The sequence below is a fragment of the Trachurus trachurus genome (assembly GCF_905171665.1).
Source record: "Trachurus trachurus genome assembly, chromosome: 19".
Taxonomy (NCBI): Eukaryota; Metazoa; Chordata; class Actinopteri; order Carangiformes; family Carangidae; genus Trachurus; species Trachurus trachurus.
In genome coordinates, this window is record NC_139913.1 from 9,753,002 (window position 1) to 9,772,288 (window position 19,287).

General features: G+C 42.3%; 2 protein-coding genes across 3 annotated transcripts in view; one reads left to right on the plus strand and one right to left on the minus strand.

Annotated features, from left to right (window-relative positions):
• Positions 1 to 292: 292 nt before the first annotated feature.
• On the plus strand, positions 293 to 11,640 carry LOC311002383 (PDZ domain-containing protein 7-like; the record flags this gene model as incomplete). Its single annotated transcript, XM_083993735.1, has 16 exons — positions 293 to 455; positions 1,196 to 1,333; positions 1,665 to 1,839; positions 1,945 to 2,121; positions 2,863 to 3,010; positions 4,315 to 4,375; positions 4,471 to 4,645; positions 5,524 to 5,738; positions 5,825 to 5,989; positions 6,630 to 6,745; positions 7,683 to 7,774; positions 8,078 to 8,169; positions 8,348 to 8,419; positions 9,069 to 9,707; positions 10,478 to 10,578; positions 11,497 to 11,640. The coding sequence occupies 16 exons, from the start codon at positions 293 to 295 to the stop codon at positions 11,638 to 11,640; spliced, it is 2,673 nt and encodes an 890-aa protein (XP_083849861.1).
• A 1,056-nt stretch (positions 11,641 to 12,696) lies between these two features.
• Positions 12,697 to 19,287, minus strand: part of LOC311002669 (leucine zipper putative tumor suppressor 2 homolog) — a 39,531-nt gene continuing 32,940 nt past the window's right edge. For both annotated transcript variants that reach the window (XM_083994092.1, XM_083994093.1), the window contains 2 exons: positions 18,255 to 18,401; positions 12,697 to 15,743 (listed from right to left, as the gene is read on the minus strand). In XM_083994092.1, coding sequence (XP_083850218.1) covers positions 15,018 to 15,743; positions 18,255 to 18,401 — 873 coding nt within the window. In that variant the 3' untranslated portion in view covers positions 12,697 to 15,017. The remainder of the gene's footprint in view (positions 15,744 to 18,254; positions 18,402 to 19,287) is intronic.

Below are 19,287 nucleotides of genomic sequence, written 5' to 3' on the forward strand. Positions count from 1 at the left end.
TGTGTGTGTGTGTTTTCCTCAGGTGACAGGTGAGAGCGATGCACCATGGGCAGGAATGGACCAGAGAGTGACTCCAGGAAGAGTCGGCCGTCATGTCACAAAGCAGCCTGCACCAGTGAGTAGGTCGTCCCCACCTTTAACCTGCATTAACTCACATTAAATAACAATAATTTAAAACATGAAGCTTCCTTCTCCCTCTGCTGCTGCAGACGCCTCCACCCGGAGCTGAGCCCCCGGTGGAGGAGCTCCTGTGTGAAAGGGGACCCCAGCAGCAGCAGCAGCAGCCGCCTCCATGGCTCATTCATCAGACCCGTCCCGCAGGGAGCCGACCTCCGGGACCCAAAGGTCACACACGGCTACACGCAACCTCTTACGGAAGAAGGAGCAGCGCCGGCGTGGAATCCGATCCTCTTCGCCCATGGGCCGAGTCATCCTCATCAACTCCCCCGTGGACGGTGAGGAGCAGCTGCTGCTGCCGGCCGATGTACACACACACACATACACACATACACACACACACACACACACACACACACACACACACACACACACACACACACACACACACACACACACACACACACACACACACACACACACACACACACACACAACACCGGTTCAGTCTCGGTCTGATAAACCTGTCACTCTGTTTGATTAAATAACTTTATTATTGTGTCCAAACTTGTGATGTTTAGATTTTAACTCCTCATGTTTTAAATGGTTAAATACATAATGGTCACAAGTTGTCACATTAGAGTTTTTACAGTACACACCTCAACTCCATCAACTCCACGTGTCACCAAAAGTGACAGAGAGATAGGTGGAAATTTCAAAATGCACCTATAATGCACAATATTCTTACATATGAACTTAATTTGACCTTCCCTAAACTTTTTTTTTTTAAGTATATTTTTTGGCCTTTTTGCCTTTATTGGATGGCACATAGTAAGATAGACAGGAAAGGGGGAGGCAGAGAGAGGGGGAATGACATGCAGGAAATGTCTGAGGACTGTAGCCTCTACATGGGGCGGCCGCTTTAACCACTGCGCCACGCACCGCCCCAACCTTCCCTAAACTTTTAAATGCACATGTCCAACTGTTTAATGTTTCAGTACTTATAACATACTGTAACATGCTGTTCTCTAACAAGGTGATCGTTAACGGTGTGTGTGTGTGTTTTTGTTATTTTCAGGAGGAGATGACAGTGAGGACCTCCACACGATCACGGTGGATAAGAGCGTGGACGGGAAACTCGGCTTCAGCGTTCGCGGAGGCTCCGAGCACGGCCTCAGCATCTTCGTCAGTAAGGTGGAGGACAACAGCTCCGCAGGTGAGAGGACGGAGACGAGGAGGCGTGATTCAAAAACTGAGTGTGTTTATGATCCCGTGTGTGATTCTGTGTATGTCATGTCATTGTTTTTTTATTTTTTATTATTGTTGTCAGTCATTATTATTCTATTTGTTAAATTAATTTTTTCATGTTATTTTGTGTTTTTTCACATTAAACTGTAAAATAAGGTGGAGGCTTAAAAATAAGCCCCTTGTGGCTTTTTGCCTCTCCCTGCACTGTCCTATTGTTACCTACCATGTTTTATGTTGTATTATTTTAACTTTGTGCAAAAATAAAAATTCAAATTCAAAATGTGTGTGTGTGTGCTCAGAGGAGGCCGGGCTGCTCGTCGGAGACAAACTGGTGGAGGTGAACGGCATCAGCCTGGAGAGCATCACCATGAGCAGCGCCGTGAAAGTCCTGACGGGAAACAACCGGCTGAGGATGGTGGTGCGACGCGTCGGCAAAGTCCCCGGCATCCGCTACTCCAAGGAGAAGACGACCTGGTGACGAAGCAGCTTTAGGTTCCTGTCGGCTGTCGGCTCGGTGTCGAACCTGAACGCTCTGTGCTGAAGCTCGCTGTTTGTTTTTTGTTTCTTTTTCCTCCTCAGGGTGGATCTGATTCACAGGCGGATGGTGGTGGAGGAGAGCGGCCGGACGCCATCGGAGGCCAGTTCAGGCAGCGCCCTGCGGAGGATCGTCCACCTCTACACCACCTCCGACGACTACTGCCTCGGCTTCAACATCCGGGGCGGGAAGGAGTTCGGTTTGGGCATCTACGTCTCCAAGTAGGTACCACTGCTCCTCGACAAGATCAACGCTGCATCATCGTTTGTATATAACAAACCTATATAACATAGGTTATACATGTTGTTGTATACAAGCCATTAAGTCTTATCTTTCAAGTAATGAAAGAAAAATAGATGTATAGTTAGAAAAAAATAAATGAATAATAAAAGCACCCACACTCTATCCCATCACGGTACTGATATACAGATTGTAGGCAACATAAGGATCCAAAAAAATAAGAAATGATAATGATAACAAGAAAAATGAAAATAGAATAAATAAAATAGGTAAATATACAGCAGTAAATAAAAATAGACAATAACAGCTGTAAAATTAATATATTTGTCTGACTCATATGCACATTTCTTTATTCATAACTTCTCCTGCAAGCAGTATCTTATAGTTGTGTGATAATAACTGCGATGGCAAGTTTAACAACACAAATAATAGTAATTATAGATGAAATAAAGATAGTTTGCTGCATACATGTATAACTCTGACTGAGAACAGTGTTGCATCATTGTTTTTTGTTATGTTATTTGAAGAAAAAACAGCTGATACATGTTGCTCTATATTTTGTATACATATATCATCAAATCTTATCATCAAAGCATGTAAAGAAAGAAAAATAGATTAAAATAGATTACCTTTTCTTTTGATCTTTAACATCTATGGAGCAATTTATTTGTAATTTTCCTGTTTACCTCTTTATTTCCCTCCCTCCTGTCCCATGGATCCAGACTGGACCCTGGTGGTCTGGCTGAGCAGAACGGGATAAAGATGGGAGACCAGATCCTGGCGGCCAATGGCGTGAACTTCGAGGACATCAGCCACAGCAGCGCAGTGGAGGTGCTGAAGAGCCACACACAGATCATGTTGACCATCAAGGTGAGAAAGAAGAGTGATGATCCTGTGAGATAAGGTTTTTTTGTTTGTTATTGAAAAAACTGTACATTTTCCAAAGTTTTAAAGACACAGGTGTCGTAATAAATATGTCCTTCCTTTTTGCTAAATGAAACTGAAAAGTATGAAAAGTTTGATCAGATCTTTCACTGCAGGTATAAAAACCAAAAGAAGCCACATCTGTCCTAAAGTCCAGACATGTTTCTTTCCATTTTTATGTTTCTATTTTATTTCCCTCTTTTCCAGCTTGTTTGTTTTTTTCCCCCTGATGCAGCATCATAGCCACTGAGGTGTCTCCACTTGTTTCATTTTTACAGAAAGGATGAAAAAAATGATCTAAAGTCCGAGGACATAGTCATATTTTTGCGAATTAAAATTCTTCCTATTTTTGTTATTGATGTTTTTGTAGGAAATTGTTTTTTTGTTTTGTTTTTAAGCCTCATGAGAAAACGGCTTTTCAGTGGCTGAAACAGACTGATGTTACTGTTACAATGAATGTGCAGAGAAATCAGACAAGCTTTATACTTTTAGATTATGGTTAAACTCAGAAAGAAAATGTCTAAAAAAAACAGTAATCAATTTCCAATCATTAATAATAATCACAGTTTTCCAGCTCTTATGGGGAAATGAGCGAAAACCCCATGGATGAGACGTGTGTGTGTGTGTGTGACGCGGACGGTGAAGTCGTCTTATCTGTATCACCTGAACGACTCTGATATCACAAACATGTCGTCGCTGCTTCCATCAACTCTCTGACCCGATCGTCTCTTTCATCTTTAATTGTCTCTCACACGAGTCCCGTCGCTACACAGTGGATGTAACAACAGTGTGTGTGTGTGTCTGTGTGTGTGTGTGTGTGCAGGGCTGACAGCTGGCATGCAGTCGTAATATTCCTCGCTCACTTTACTTGCTGCTGCTGGAGCTTGGGTTTCGCGCTGTGACAAACAGCCAGAGCCGTGTGCATTATTCACCAGGCGCCCGCGGATCAGGTGCTGATCACAGCCCGAGCATGTGTGTGCGTTATACTTTTGTGTGGGTTTCGTCTCGGGATCCCCCCGCCGTCGCTTCACCGCGTGGAAACTGAAACTGAAGCGGAGTTAGAAAGCATCGCAGGCGTCAGAGGTTACTAGAAAGTCGAGCAGAGAAATGTGGCGAAGGATGAAGAGTGTGTTTTAGTCTCTGTCTCTCTCTGTGGTTCTAAGGTTTCTCTTTATCAAATATAGTGATCCCATAAAAGTTTCAGCGTCTCTACTGTGTCTCATTTGCATATCTGCTCCATATCTCCACAGGAGGCCGGACGATACCCGGCGTACAAAGAGATGGTGGCAGAGTACAGGTGGCTCAATCAGCGTACGTATCTGTCAGCACCAGTGTTTTATTCTCTGGAAACCTTCAGCCCGCTCCGGTCCAGAGTTAAATCGTCTCTTATTGTTTTCCGTGCCCAGTGGCCAACGGTCAGAAGTCGTCCTCCCAGGGCTCAGAGTCCAACTCCTCGGCCTCCTCCCTGTCGTCCGGGACCCCGGTCAGCTCTCTGAGCGGCCTCTCTCAGGTCATGTTCCCCCCCTGCCTGCCGTTTGGCTCTGACATGGTGGACGTCTGCATCTCCACCGAGGACCAGAGGTCGGACTGATTGTTTTTTTTTTTTTTTTCTTCTCTATTCCCTCTGGGGCAAAGTTAACATGTTAAAGGGATAGTTCAACATTTTGGCAAATTGGCCCTTTGCCATAATCCCTATAGTTTTTAGGATTAGGTTCGTTACCTTTAATTGTCGGTGCAAGCTATTTTTAGAACGGCGGAGCAGAGCCGCAAGCTGCTCAGAGCTACGCTACGGAGGCTCATGGGATTTCTTGGTTTCCCTCATCAGACTCATCAAATACACAATCCAACAACTCCAAAACGCTCTGGTGGACAAGTTGTGACCTGCATATTCACCACGCTATGAGATAATAACCGAATGTTACGAGACAGAGTTGTTTTTGAAACAAATGCAGAGACTGCTTGCTGAAAAACTGTCCCCATCGGGAACGCGCATCAGTGGTTTTGCATGAATTTACCTCTAAAACAACTCTGTCTCAAAACGTTCCGTTATTATCTCATAGCGTGGTGAATGCGCAGGTCACAACTTGTCCACCAGAGCGTTTTGGAGTTGTTGGATTGTGTATTTAATGAGTTTGATGAGGGAAACCAAGAAATCCCATTAGCCTCTGTAGCGTAGCTCTGAGCAGCTCGCATCTGGGAGCAGAAATCTGGGTAAATAAATGAATAAAATGCAAGTTAGAGCTGTAGAAAATGTAATAATATTCCTTTAAAGTACATTTTGAATAGATAAACCTGTGATTAATCAAGATTAATTGTGAAAACTCATGCATTAAATATGTAAATCAGTTGACAGCCCTTTGTTTCTGCACATTTTGGTTCATCACACTGAAGCACCAGGAGGTTTTAGACCTGACAAAACCTGAAATCGACATTATGGTGTTTTTTTTTTTTCTGTCCAGGTCTGAGTCTGAGCGCACGGAGACGGCCATCCAGACCGACCTCCTGTCTGCAGACACCACCCGCAGCCTCGGCCGCACCACGCTGCTCAGAGACACCGTGATTGGAGGGGAGGAGAGCGAGTGGAGGGGGGAGTCGCCGAAGACGGCCATGTTGCTGGCCCTGAGCCGGCCGAGCCGACTGATCACCCGGTCGCAGAGCCAGGTCACCGTGGCAGGTGAGATTATGAGGACAAGACGGTTCATATCACAACAAGACTGAGCAGGTGAAGATGATCAATGACTGTGGCGTCTCTGTCGTCAGAGATCAAACAGAAGAAGGAGAAGAAGCAGAAGGAGAAAGACCCGCAGGAGAAGAGCACCCTGCAGCGCTCGAAGACCTTCGTCAACCTGCTGTTCAGGGGCGGACGCAAGAGGGACACCTCCAGGGGGCGCTCCAAGTCCCCGTCCACGGACAGAGGCAGAAAAGGTAGATGAGATTCAAACGTCCTCGAACTAAACCTGCTCCTGCTCTGGTGAGACTCTAATGATGTAGATGACATGTCCAGTAGAGGCACAAGGCTGCTATTTGACTTTATATTTTTTAATTTCAACATTTGTTACGTCTTGTATTTCCTCATCAGCTCCAAACCTTTCATGTACTAATGAAGATCCCAGTCTCAAACGAGTTACAGATGTGTCGTTTCACCACAAAATGTCTTTTTATTCCTTGAACATAAAGACAAAAGGAAGTTTATTGTTGTATTTTGTTGTATTGTTGTGTATCCAATGCAATGAAATTTCAGTTTGGCACTCTGAAAAGCAGTCACAAGATAAAAAAAAACAAAAATAAAGAACCAGCACCAGACAAAAACCAGATGGAGCAGCATCATACTCGATAAAACAGTCAATTAATAAGTTATGAGGAAAACCAAAGAGCAGTGGTAAATAAAAAGCAGCAGATATCAGGTGTTGCACATTTTATAGTCAGAGAGTACTGAGCTGTTGTGAACATGCACGCTGCCGTCGTTCTTCCCTGTAGTTTTTCAGTAAGGACGTGTTTAATGTTCAGAGTCCAGTGGACGAGTTTCACATGACCTAATTGTCACCGGTGCCACTCTTGTTTCCAGAGGGACGACAACACGCTGCGACGCCAAACCCAGAGATGCTGGGGGTGGTGGAGGACATGGCGCGCAGGCTGCTGACGGAGGAGGAGGTGTCTGTGGTGATGAAGACGTGTCGACGGGTGAGAAACAACAGACTGTCGTATTTGGGTTTTTCAAAGTCAAATTGGACAGTTTGGACTTTTTTTGGGGGAAATCAATAATTCACCAATTTTCTACTCACCATCATGCCAAGGAAGGGTTCGGAGAACTTTCAGAGTTATCAAAACGCTTTAGGAGTTTCAGGGGGGTACGGCTGGCAACGGATTTTCATATAATGGCGGCGGAGAGAGTTCACTTTTGAATCGTCCAAAACACACACTATGAAACATTCAAATACCTCCATACTGCTCATCTGTACTGAACCAAGTGTCCTGAAGCCGCCACATGAAAAAGTTGTTCGGAAAAAATGAATTTTATCTCTGTTTTTAGCCTTGTTGTAGCAGTAGCTCCCAGTGGCTCTGTTGATGTTTGTGCGCATGCAGCACGAGATTTGCTGCGAGATGTTCTTCCGTGTTTACATCACACATCCAACGACGGTTTAGAAACCTTTGATACATCCAATGGTTTACAACAACGAACAAACATCTCGCAGCAAATCTCGCAGCCACTGGGAGCTACTGCTACAACAAGGCTAAAAACAGAGATCAAATTATTTTTTTCCGAACAACTTCTTCATGTGGCGGCTTCAGGACACTTGGGTCAGTACGGACGAGCAGTATGGAGGTATCTGGATGTTTCATAGTGTGTGTTTTGGACGATTCAAAAGTGAACTCTATCCGCCGCCATTATATGAAAATCCGTTGCCAGCCCGGACCCCCCCTGGAACTCCAAAAGCGTTTTGATGACTCTGAAAGTTCTCCAAACCCTTCTTTGGCATGACGGTGAGTAGAAAATTGGTGAATTATCGATTTTTGGTGAAGTATCCCTTTAAAGACATTCAAAATAACCTTAAAATAGTCAGGATAAATAAATAAGCATCAAGTTTCATTAATAAGTCGACTGCTCTGACTGTTTCAGTACATAGCAGAGCGGTCGGTGGAGAGCCTGGTACGCCACCTGCTGGCCGTTCTGGACCGGCCCGAGAAGCTGCTGCTGCTCAGGGAGGTCAGGTAGGACCGACCCACTGAGATGAACTACTGTATGATATGAAATGCCTCATAAATATAAATTTCTCTTTTTATTTCCTTTGTGCAATAAACTGTTTTTTTCACAAGTTAATTATCTGATGTGTGAATCCAGCTGGAGAACAGTGCTGTTATAAATCCATCCACCAGACCAGGATTAATAAGGATTTTTCAGGATAATCATCTCAAATCCAACAGTTTTAACACAGAAAAACTGAGGACTAATTAAAAATGGATTTGTTTCTTTATTTGTTTTTGTTTTTTTTTCATTATTGTTTTGTTTTCCAGAATGCTCCTCTCTCCCTCCGACCTGAGGGTGTTCAACAACACGGTGACGCCCATCGAAGCCGAGGCCTACGACATCCTCAAGTACCGTTCAAGTGCGTTTGAGTGTTTTTTTCTTTATTTTTTAAATGTGTCCAACTTTACTGTTTGATATTTTGATATTGTATTGATGCACTGGGACATTTTCACTAAAATATCGTTCTTTCCTTCCTGATCTTCATGTCTTGTGTTGTATCTGTAAATCAGATGTCCTCTCGACTTTGTCTTTTTCAGTTCGGACTCCTCCTCTTCGCTCTCCAATGTCTGGTCGAGCCCCCAAACGACGCCTCATCACCCCCGTCCCAGGTCGGTGCCTCTCACCTCCATAGCAGCATTATTATATTTTTTATATGGTCGACTGATTGTTGAACTGGGAATAATATGCAACACTTCTTTTCTTAGAGTTGATTATTATCAATTGATGACGTGTTCTGAGGTAGATATAAAGGAGAAAGAGTTTAATGCACTGTAAAAACCAAAAAAAAAAAAATGTATGTTTCTTTGGTCAACTGATTTACAACTGCAGTCAGATACTAAAGTTGAAATGTTGATCTTTTTCATAATTAAAGATTTTGTGTCCACTTTTTGTTATTTTTAATTGTATCCAACTTTCCATCTAATCACAATGGAAAAGAAGCCATTTTCTCCTTTTCATTTCTATATTAGTGTACTAAGATGAGTAGATCTATCTATCTATCTATCTATCTATCTATCTATCTATCTATCTATCTATCTATCTATCTATCTATCTATCTATCTATCTATCTATCTATCTATCTATCTATCTATCTATCTATCTATCTATCTATGCAAATATAGAAATGAACAGAAGGAGAAAATGGCTTCTTTTCCATTGTGATTAAAAAATATATTATAATAATAATCATAATAGATCAAATAAAATACATATAACATGATGTAACGTGATGCTGAACCTCCTGTGTGTTTCCTCCAGACTCCAGAGGAGGCTTCGAGCTGCACAGCGCCGAGGAGGTGGAGAAGGAGAGCCACCTGCTGGAGGAGCTGGAGAGGCTCAGCGTGTCCCGGGAGAAGCCCCACGCCTCCACCTCCACCTCCGCCTCCGCCTCCGCCTCCCGGGCCTTCACGCCGCTGCTCGATATCCCCGTGGACGGGTACGACTCGGAGGCCGGACTCCTCGGCTCCTCCACCTCCTCCTCCTCCTCCAGGCCCATGCTCCCCAACTGGCTGCTCTCCCGCGGGGACCCCGTCGCCCACCCTCCGCTCCGCACGGACATCGGCACCATCCGCTCGGTCCACTTCGACGAGGTGTCTCTGCACTCGGACAGAGGACGGTCCGCGTCGTCCAGCAGGAACGGCGTCTCCAAAAGTCGGAGGGAGAAGAGCGGAGAGCGGAGTAAAGACGCCGCCGTGTTCACGCTGCAGAGCGCCGCCGCCCGCAGGAGTCGGCCGGCGTTGTCACAGGTGTTCGGTCCGAGTCCAGGTGAACGAGCCGGGAGCGGACAGGTGAACGGTCACCGGACGTCGACCTCTGAGAACGGACTCAACCGCTCCGAGCATCCGCAGGAGTACGAGTTCAAAACCGTCACCATCTCCAAGACCAAACAGTCGCTGGGTAAATAAATGTCAGGTTCTTATGTGAATTGTTGTAATTTAAAGGTCAATTACATTAAAAAATCAAATTAAAGATCAATATAAACAACAACCTCCATCAGAAATGTATGGTCAAACTATCACCAACATCAACTCTGTACACGACCTAAAGAAGAAACCAGAGTTGATAACAAAACCTCAGCAGCATCAACATTTCAGCGCTTTATTTTTAAAACATCGTCACTCTTATGACTCCATATAAACATAAATGTGTTTGTTATACTGCAACATACAGGCTGCACAACATTTCTCTTTACCTGTGTGACGACAACTGTTTTACAGGACGTTATTACTGCTGCACCAGAAAAACATTGTTATAAAAACTTATAAACATGAAGTTTATTGGTCTGATAATTGGTTTTTCACATTTTTACCAAATACAAACTTGTGACATTATAACAATATCATTTATATTGTAAAAGAAAATGTCACATTTATGTTGTAAAAATTGATCTTTATTGTGAAAATGTGCATCATGATTTACAATATCTATAAATCCATATGATTTGCAGTACTTTGTGTAATTTTAAATTTCTATTAATGTTTATTGTGAAAATGTTGAAAATCATAGTGATTTACAGCATTTTTACAATATAAATTATAACAATTTTCAACATTTTTACAATATTAATTACATTTATGGGGACTGTGTGTATTTGAATCAGCCTATAAATCAGTATGTAAATCATATTATTGTTGTCAGATATAAAACACATCACTGTGTCTCTGCAGGCATCAGTATATCTGGAGGGATGGAGTCCAAGATTCAGCCGGTGGTGAAGATTGAGAAGATTTTTCCTGGAGGAGCCGCCTCCACCTGTGAAGTGCTCAAGGTAACACAACGTCACTGAGCGGGGTTTCTCTCAGGTCCAGGAAGTTACATTTTTAGACCTTTTTATGACACAGGAATGACTAATGACTTAAAAAAAAAAAAAAAAAAAAAACCCAGGTTGCTTTACAGTGAGCAAAACAACCAGTAGTAGTGTATTACTTTTATTATTATAGTCTATCACCTGTTCAAAGCAGGAGCGCCCCCTGCTGAAAGAGCTGGAGAAGAGCAGGATTTGAATCAAACTGCAACTCAATGAATACGTTTTTCATCATCATACTGTCCAAAGTTTAAAAAATATGATTATTAATTAGCAATTTGATTTTTCAGACAAATAGATAATTAATTATTTATAGTTGGATTTATAATGTTTCACATAACGGGAAAAAGATATTATTAGAATTAATTTATGTAATTTAACCATTTAATGTCAGATGTTTCACATTTTACAATTTAAGTCAACATGATTTATATAGTAAAAATGTGAATTGTTTCACATTAAACTAAATTATTATCACATTAGAATTTCCTGTTATTACAACATAAATCATTATATTGTTATAACATGTGATTAGAACAATAAATTTAACATTATGACATGATAATGTTTTTTCTCTTTCTGACACGGCAGCAATTCACTTCCATAAAACATTAGGCGTTTGGTCTCATTCAAATCCACAGTCTCAGCTTTAGTTCACTAGAAAAAGTCCACAATCAGTTGTTTTGACGTATTTATTAAGAATGAATTTGTGAGAATAAATGATAGACTAAATGAATGAAGACTTTTTAAAGATGAAATGTCACTTCTTTTTAATCTCTGCTGATGATCTGTGTCCGTCTCTCTCTCTCTGTGTTTGTACCTATTTGATATTTAATTTTCTGTATCTGTTTGTATTTTAACCATTCAGTTCTGTGTCTCCAGGCTGGGTTTGAGTTGGTGTCTGTGGACGGCGTCTCCCTGCACGGCGTCACGCATCAGCACGCCGTGGACATCATCCGCAAAGCCTTCAGCAACAAGGCCAAAGACCCCATGGCGTTCGTGGTCAAAGTCCCCAAGAACATTTAAGAGGAGGAGAACGAGACGCTCGACATTGACTGTAGATAAAAAGGAAAACTTGAACACACATTTTTTGCCATTCTTGTTAAAAGTTCAAATTGACGCCGTGGACTCTGGTGACGGTGGAAAACAAAGATGGCCGCAGGTCATGGGACTTCAGGAAATTAAAGACCATGAATGTGTGAGAGGAAGATTTGTCACAAAATAAATTACAAGTTAACACAAATTTTAAACTAAATGATGCTCCTGATGCCTTAATAATGTCACTTCATCACAATCAGTGTTTGTCAAGGAATGTGGTTTTCTACGGTGGCTCTGAAGGCTCAATTCAGATTCAGATTCAGAATTACTTTATTGATCCCTGGAAGGAAAGTTTTTCTTTGTTAGAAACTCCTGAATAGTACTGTAAGAGAAATCAACACGAAGTGAGATATACATAGATAAATAAAAAATACTATTACCAGAAATACAATATACAATGCACTGCAACTCAAGAAAACACACACAAAGACCCAATGGAAGTATATCTGGGGACACAAAAACGTGACGGACCTGGCAGTTTGGTTTGTTATAACACTAACGCACTGAAGTTACAGTGTGTTGAGCCTTCGGGGCCACCGTAGTTTCATTTTAAATCCATTATTGTATAAAACTGATAGATAACTGGATCAGTGGTGACTGGTGCTGTTAAAATCCCTGTGGAACGAGTTGTGTGGAGGTCAGACGTTTGACCTGCAGGGGGCGACAGGTGACGAGCAGCACTGTAAAAATCACACCAGAGCACAGACAGAATGTCAAGTATTAATATCCAGGTTGCCAATCGTTGAGAATTAGAAAACTATTATTTGTTGGGTGAAAACTTCATAGACTGGAACTAAAATGTACAAGTGAAAAATAAATAAACCTCTGAATTCTGTAAAAACTCAATATCACATGATGCTGCAGAATAAGTTGATGTCAACATGAACAAATCTCCACCGACGGGTTTAAATTTAGTGTTTTTTAATTAAAAACATAGGTTTGTTCAAGAAATGTACAGCATGAAAATATACATTTAATGTCTTCATACAAATATTGTGGATTATAAAATTACACTGAGGAACAGAAACACACACACACACAAACAAACAGTTAATGTACAGGCAACTGTATCTGCACTGTAGGAGCAAAGTAATAACGTGTGCGACATTGCTTTGGTCTATTCACAGTGGCTATGTTTTGTATTATTTCTCTTTCCGGGGGGAGAAGAGGAAAACTGTACACGTCGTGATTGGGTCGAGTTTTTATTTACACAGGATTATGATTGGATCAGCAGAGAGGCAGGAAGTGAGCGTGCACGAGAAGGTCGGTGGGAAAAAAACAAGCAATGTCAAGGTTGGCGTTGATTCATTTTTTTTTTTTACACCAAAACACCCGACATCCAGTGCTGATTCATCTGTGTCAATAACACACACACACCACCCACACACACAGTTATCAATCTCCTGCCACCTTTACACAGTAGTACTTAAGTGTTTTCCTCTAATTATCACATACAGGAGCCTGTGTGGGTAGATTTTTTTTTTTTTTTTTTACTGTGAAAATAGATGAATTTTAATCTAATTTTGCTCTAATGTGAGCAGCATAACCAAGACTGACTTTTAAACATTAGCAGTGGGCGATATGATGATTAACTGTTTAAGACGAGACACAAGAAAAGTGTCACAGATTATTTTCTCCCACTGTTTAAATGAATGAGTTTTACTTTTATAATGTCATTGAAAACAAAAAATCTGAAGCTCAGAGGCTCCTGGACTGATTTAACTGGAATTTTTGCATTGATGTAATGAAGTATCTTTTTTTTTTTTTTTTTCTACACATTTAAATTGTTTACAGCCAAAATAACCCCCCTAAAACAACCATTTCCACAGCAGGAAAAGCACAGATGTAGATACTAAATGTCACCTCCTGTGATGTGAGTCCACTAATTTGTGCATTAAAAGTGGAAACACATTGATTTAATTGGAGATGTTTATATCTGATGCTACAACTACATAACACAACAATGAAAGCAGCTAATTTAACATTGTTGGAGTTGTGTATTAACTAAACAAAATCAGATTAAAGGGTGTTTTCCCTCGTTTTTTCCCCATTACGTCTCTGATGCAGCACGGTGAGTCAACAGTTTTCAGTCGTGGTCTGTTCACACTGACTCACCGTCACAGGACGAAGCCCTCGTTAATGTAATTACTATCACTGGAGCTTTTTGTTTTTTTCCCCTCCATGTCAAAATACCTGCTGTGGAAAAGGTCTGTTTATTCTCTGTGACATTTATCATCTCATGATAAACAGTGTAAAATGTAAAAAAAAAAAAAAAACTGACACACTCTCAAGCAGCTTCCTACAGGTTATTTCTCAGGTGTTGAAGAAAAAAAAGAAGAAGAGAAACGCACTGGATGTGAGGTGTTGTTGTGTTTAAAGGGATAGTTCACCCAAAATTCAAATTTCACTCTATCTCCTCAACCTCATGTCGTCTTTTTGGACGAAGAAAAGTGAGCCCCGTTTGCAACCGTCATATGGCAATGCATCGCTGCACGGACCCCCCCCCCGTAACTCAGAGAAGGCACGGAGGACTCTGAAACTTCTCCAACCCTTAGTCGACATGAGGGTGAGGAGATAATGAGTGACATTTGGGTGAAATATCCCTTTAATGACATCACACTGTGCTGATGTCATCTCCACCGCACTGTTTTTATCTAACCAGAATATAAAAGCAACAACTTAAAACTTTATTTCCCTATTGTATTAGTAGTCAAATCTGTGCCATATGCGGCTGGACAATTAGTTTTTGTTTTAAAGATTAAATTCACGTTGGAAGTTTGACATGTTTTCGGAAACATCTGCTGTTTGTTGCTCTGAAAGAAAACAACAACAACAACATGATTCTCTCTCCTCCACGTCGTCATCAGCAGCGCCTGGATCTGATTCACGCTGAAGTTGTGGTGTCCCACGTTCGCTGTGAGTCGACAACTGTGTGGGCTTCGTCTAGATTAACGGTGCTAATTAGAGTCGACTGTGAACGCAAGAGTGGGAGAGCGGCGCTGAAACCAGCAGGAGAGGAGGGGGAGGGAGGGAGAGGAGGGGGGAGAAAGGTTGGAGTTACTCATACACAACAACAACAACTCTCCCACAAACACTGACGTGGACTTGATAACGGAGGGCGCAGGTTGTAAAAGAATAGACCAACAACGAGGCAGAAGAGCTAAGCTGTTTGTTTTTGTCTTTGTTTTTACACATTTCTTCTTGTTCGTCACGTTCCTCAAAGACGAGAGAAAGGGTTCAGCTGACAACAGTAGTGCAAATCAAAAAAAAAAGAAAGATGGAGAGACGACGAGGGCAGAAAAAGGTCAAATCTCTGTCGCAGCGATCTCGTCGAAGTTGATCTCGTTGCCGCTGCCCTCGTCGTCCTCCCTGCTCTCCAGTTCGTGACTCATGTCCTGCAGCATCGTCTCCAGCTCGCGGTTGCGGCGGTACATCTGCACGTAGTTCTGCTGCAGCTGCTTCTGGTAGCGGATCACCTTGTCCTTCTCCTCCTGCCAGACCCGCCGCTCCTCCTCGAAGCCGCCGGTCTGCTGCTCCGCCCGCTGGCGCTCGAAGTCCAGCTCCGCCCTCATCCTGTCCATCTGCGCCTTGATGCTCTGCAGCGCCTCGACGCCGACGCCGCAGCCGCCGCCGCTCTGCCGCTGCGCCTTCGCCTCGTCGCTCTCGTACGCCAGCAGGTGCTCCTCGGCTTCCTGGAACACCTGGCACTGTCTGTTCCCCGGGCCCTGATTGGCCAGAGCGTCTCTGAGGTGGACGAGCTCCGCCTCCAGCCGCCCCACCTTCTCCCGCAGCAGCTCCGCTTCGCTCTTGCGGCGCTGCAGCTCGTTCTCGCAGACCTCCAGCTCCAGCGTGCGGGTGCGCGTGGCGCCGTGAGCCTCCTGCAGCAGCACCTGGGTGTTGGTCAGCTCGCCGCGGGCCTCTCTGAGCTGGCCGCGCAGCGACACGATCTCCCCCACGCGCTGAGCCAGCTCGCCCTGCACCTCCTTCAGCTGCTGCTTCAGCAACGAGATCTCCCCCGACTTCTGACAGACCTGAGGCCGAGACACAGACGGAGCGGATCAGACGCTGAGTTTCAGTTCAGAGAGGCAAAAACAGACAAAAAATACAGAGCACAGTGGATCTGCAGTGTATGATGGAGGATTAGGGCCACACTTCGAGAATAAAGTCATAAAATATTAAAGGGATAGTTAGAGTAGGTTCGTTACCTTTAATTGTCGGTGCAAGCTATTTTTAGAACGGCGGAGCAGAGCTGCGAGCTGCTCAGAGCTACGCTGCGGAGGCTAATGGGATTTCTTGGTTTCCCCAAAACGGTCTCATAGACAAGTTGTGACCTGCACATTCACCACGCTATGAGATAATAACAGAATGTTACGAGACAGAGTTGTTTTTGAGGCAAATTCATGCAGAACCGCTGATGTACATTCCCATCGGGGGCAGTTTTTCAGCAAGCAGTCTCTGTATTTACCTCTAAAACAACGAACTCTGTCTGGTAACGTTCTGTTATTATCTCATAGCGTGGTGAATGTGCAGGTCACAACTTGTCCACCAGAGCGTTTTGGAGTTGTTGGATTGTGTATTTGATGAGTTTGATGAGGGAAACCAAGAAATCCCATGAGCCTCCGTAGCGTAGCTCTGAGCAGCTCGCGGCTCTGCTCCGCCGATCTAAAAATAGCTTGCACCGACAATGAAAGGTAACGAACCTACTGCTATGACTATGGGGATTATGGTAATGGACCAGTTTGCCAAATTGTTGAACTATCCCTTTAACATGTTGTTTTAGAGGAGGAAAGTTGTTCAAATGAGGCCGTGGAGCATTTCATGAAGTTGTACTTAGCTATACATTTCACAAACAAGGAGATACTCAATATTTTGGGTCATCAGCACCACATTGTCATCAGTATCAGGGCTTTGAAAAGAATATGCAAGAAAATGCATCTATCCCGCAGAAAGAACCGGGCGGACTTGGGAGGAAATCGCTGCTTTTTTCTCATAAAATTGCCACTTTATTCTCGTAATATGATGACTTTATTCTCGAAGTCTGTGAATAATTTTTTTCTTTCTCAATGTGGCCCTAATACTCCGTCGTAGCAGTGACTAACTCATTAACAGATTATAGATCGATACCAAGTGTATAATGGTACAAAGTTCTCAAATGTACAAATCCTATCCATGTTGAACATTAACAGGTTAAACCACGAGCACCTTGACGTATCGGGCCCCACATTTAAGACTCAGCGTTGATGCTTCACAAACCTGCCTCGACCTTTCCCCCTGCTGCATACTGTGTGTCACCTCACTGATCCACCAAACCTCAACTGAGCAACGTTTGAGTTTAGCACAAAGAGACAGTGATCGTGTTTCTCTTGGCAGCAGCAGCAGGAGTCTGTAACAACAGCTGAATAATTAAAGAAGCTGTGAGGTGAGACTCATCCTCCCTGAGTGAGAAGGATAACAACCATCATCGATAGCCAAACATCTTCAGACGAGTCGAAAATATTATTTGATTATTTTCAAAAAGCAACACATCTTTCTTACATGACCAGAGTGTCACTTGTTGGGACTCTTTTGTTTTTCTTATGCCAGAGGTTATGACCATAATTGGTTTGCGTCTTTTTTTTGTATTAGTTTATATTTGTTTTCTTCTTTAGGTGTCCTGTTGCCTGTTTGGTTCATGTATCCGTGTGGCTGTGTTTGTTGTGGGGATGCCACCTGGCTGGGGGTTGAGGTCCACAACTTCTTCTGTACTAAATACTTAACCAATGATGTCAATGTTTTTGATATCGAAAAATGATGAATAAAGTTGTTAAAAAAAACAAAAAAGCAGCACATCTGATATTATTAAATGATTCTTTCAATGATGTTTCCTGTCAGACTGTGATCAGGGTCTCAAAACACAGTCAAATGATTCATTAAAGCTGCATTTTGTCACATCCTGCATCAAGTGAACAGATGAGATGAAGTGCACAAAAGTCAATCAATCATCCTTAACCCTCTATCTGTGAATACTGTATATAAATACTGTCTATTATGGACCAGTTGCCACAGTTAGATTGATACTAGTGAAACGTTTTGATGCTCTGATGAGCAAAAACTGAAATGGTTGTTTAATTACAATGTGTTTAAGACGGCTAATTTTATTTCCAATGCATGGAAAAGAAGACAGGATAGTTTGTTTAATAAATCTTTGATCAACTCCTTTGAAGCTTGGTGTTGTTTTCTCTTCTTTCCTTCCTCCAAAGATGATCTGATTGATGTGCTGACAGCGTACTCTGGTCCCAGTTTGTTTTCTTTGTGTCTTGTAAGCCCCAAATTTAATTCATTCATCATCTTCAACCCTCTTTCTGTAAATACTGTATATAAATACTGTGTATATTATGGTAATCATAGTTAGATTGATACTAGTGAGACAGTAGTTCTTTAGTACTGTAGAGAGTAACAAGAAAGGGTTTATGATAACATAAAACAGTGTTGAACTTTAACTTCACAGCCCAAACCTCCTCATCGTCCTCTGTCTGGGTCAAGTTGTGAGGAAAGCAGCTCACCTCCCACTTGGTCTCCTCCAGCCGAGGTCCCAGCTGGATCTTCTCGTGCTCGTAGGAGGTGCAGCGCTCCTCCAGCTGCTCCCTCTCCTTCAGGAGCTGAGCAAAGTCCTCCTGCAGCTTCTTCTTCTCCTGCTGCAGCTGATACACCTGCAGATGTTGTCGCCAAACAGGAAGGTCAGAGGAGTTTAAATTTGGGAAGACAGACAGAGCACCGATATCAGATCGTATTTGAATTTGTATCCAGACAGAGAAAGAGAGAGAGAGATAAAGAGAGAGAACAATCAATGCATTTCTAATTTTAGCCACCAGCTAGCTTCTATTTTTATGTTGGTTGTGATATAACATGAACAGAAGCTTCTCAATGTCAAGTCAACACAGATTAGTCAAATTGAATCAATTCATAATTTCATAAAATTTAAAAATATAGTTTATAAAAGTCACACAATTTGAGAAAAAAAAAGCCAAAGTGGCATCAAAATCAAAATATTATCAAATATCATTAGTGAATCGTACAGGCAGGATTATTGCATGTGGACAAACATACTGTATGTCGGCCTGTTTCCAGTTGTTCTTTACTCGGTTTAAAGTTTACACAGCAAAATAAAACCTATTTTACACAAATGACCTACAGCCTATGGATTAAAGCAGAGCTAAATGCTGTTAGATGGACAACGTTTATAATAATAATATTATTTATATAGTGCCTTTCATACAAAAATATGCACTTTTTGTAAGGTGCTTTAAAAAAAACAACATCAAACAATAAAAAACAATATTAATCAAAAAACGATCAAAAAGTAATAAGACACAGTGATGAACAATAAAACAATAACAATCATACAAATAAAAGTTACCGCCTGCGTTAAAACCAAGTTAAAACAAATCAATTTTAAGAAGACATTAAGAAAAGATGCCATACTCAGATCCCTAACTATATACTTTCTTACATAGATTCTTAAAACCTTCCTTTTTAATAAAGTAGTGTTTACCCCCTTTGTACCTGTTTTTTCTGTAGATTTTGCTATTGATTGAC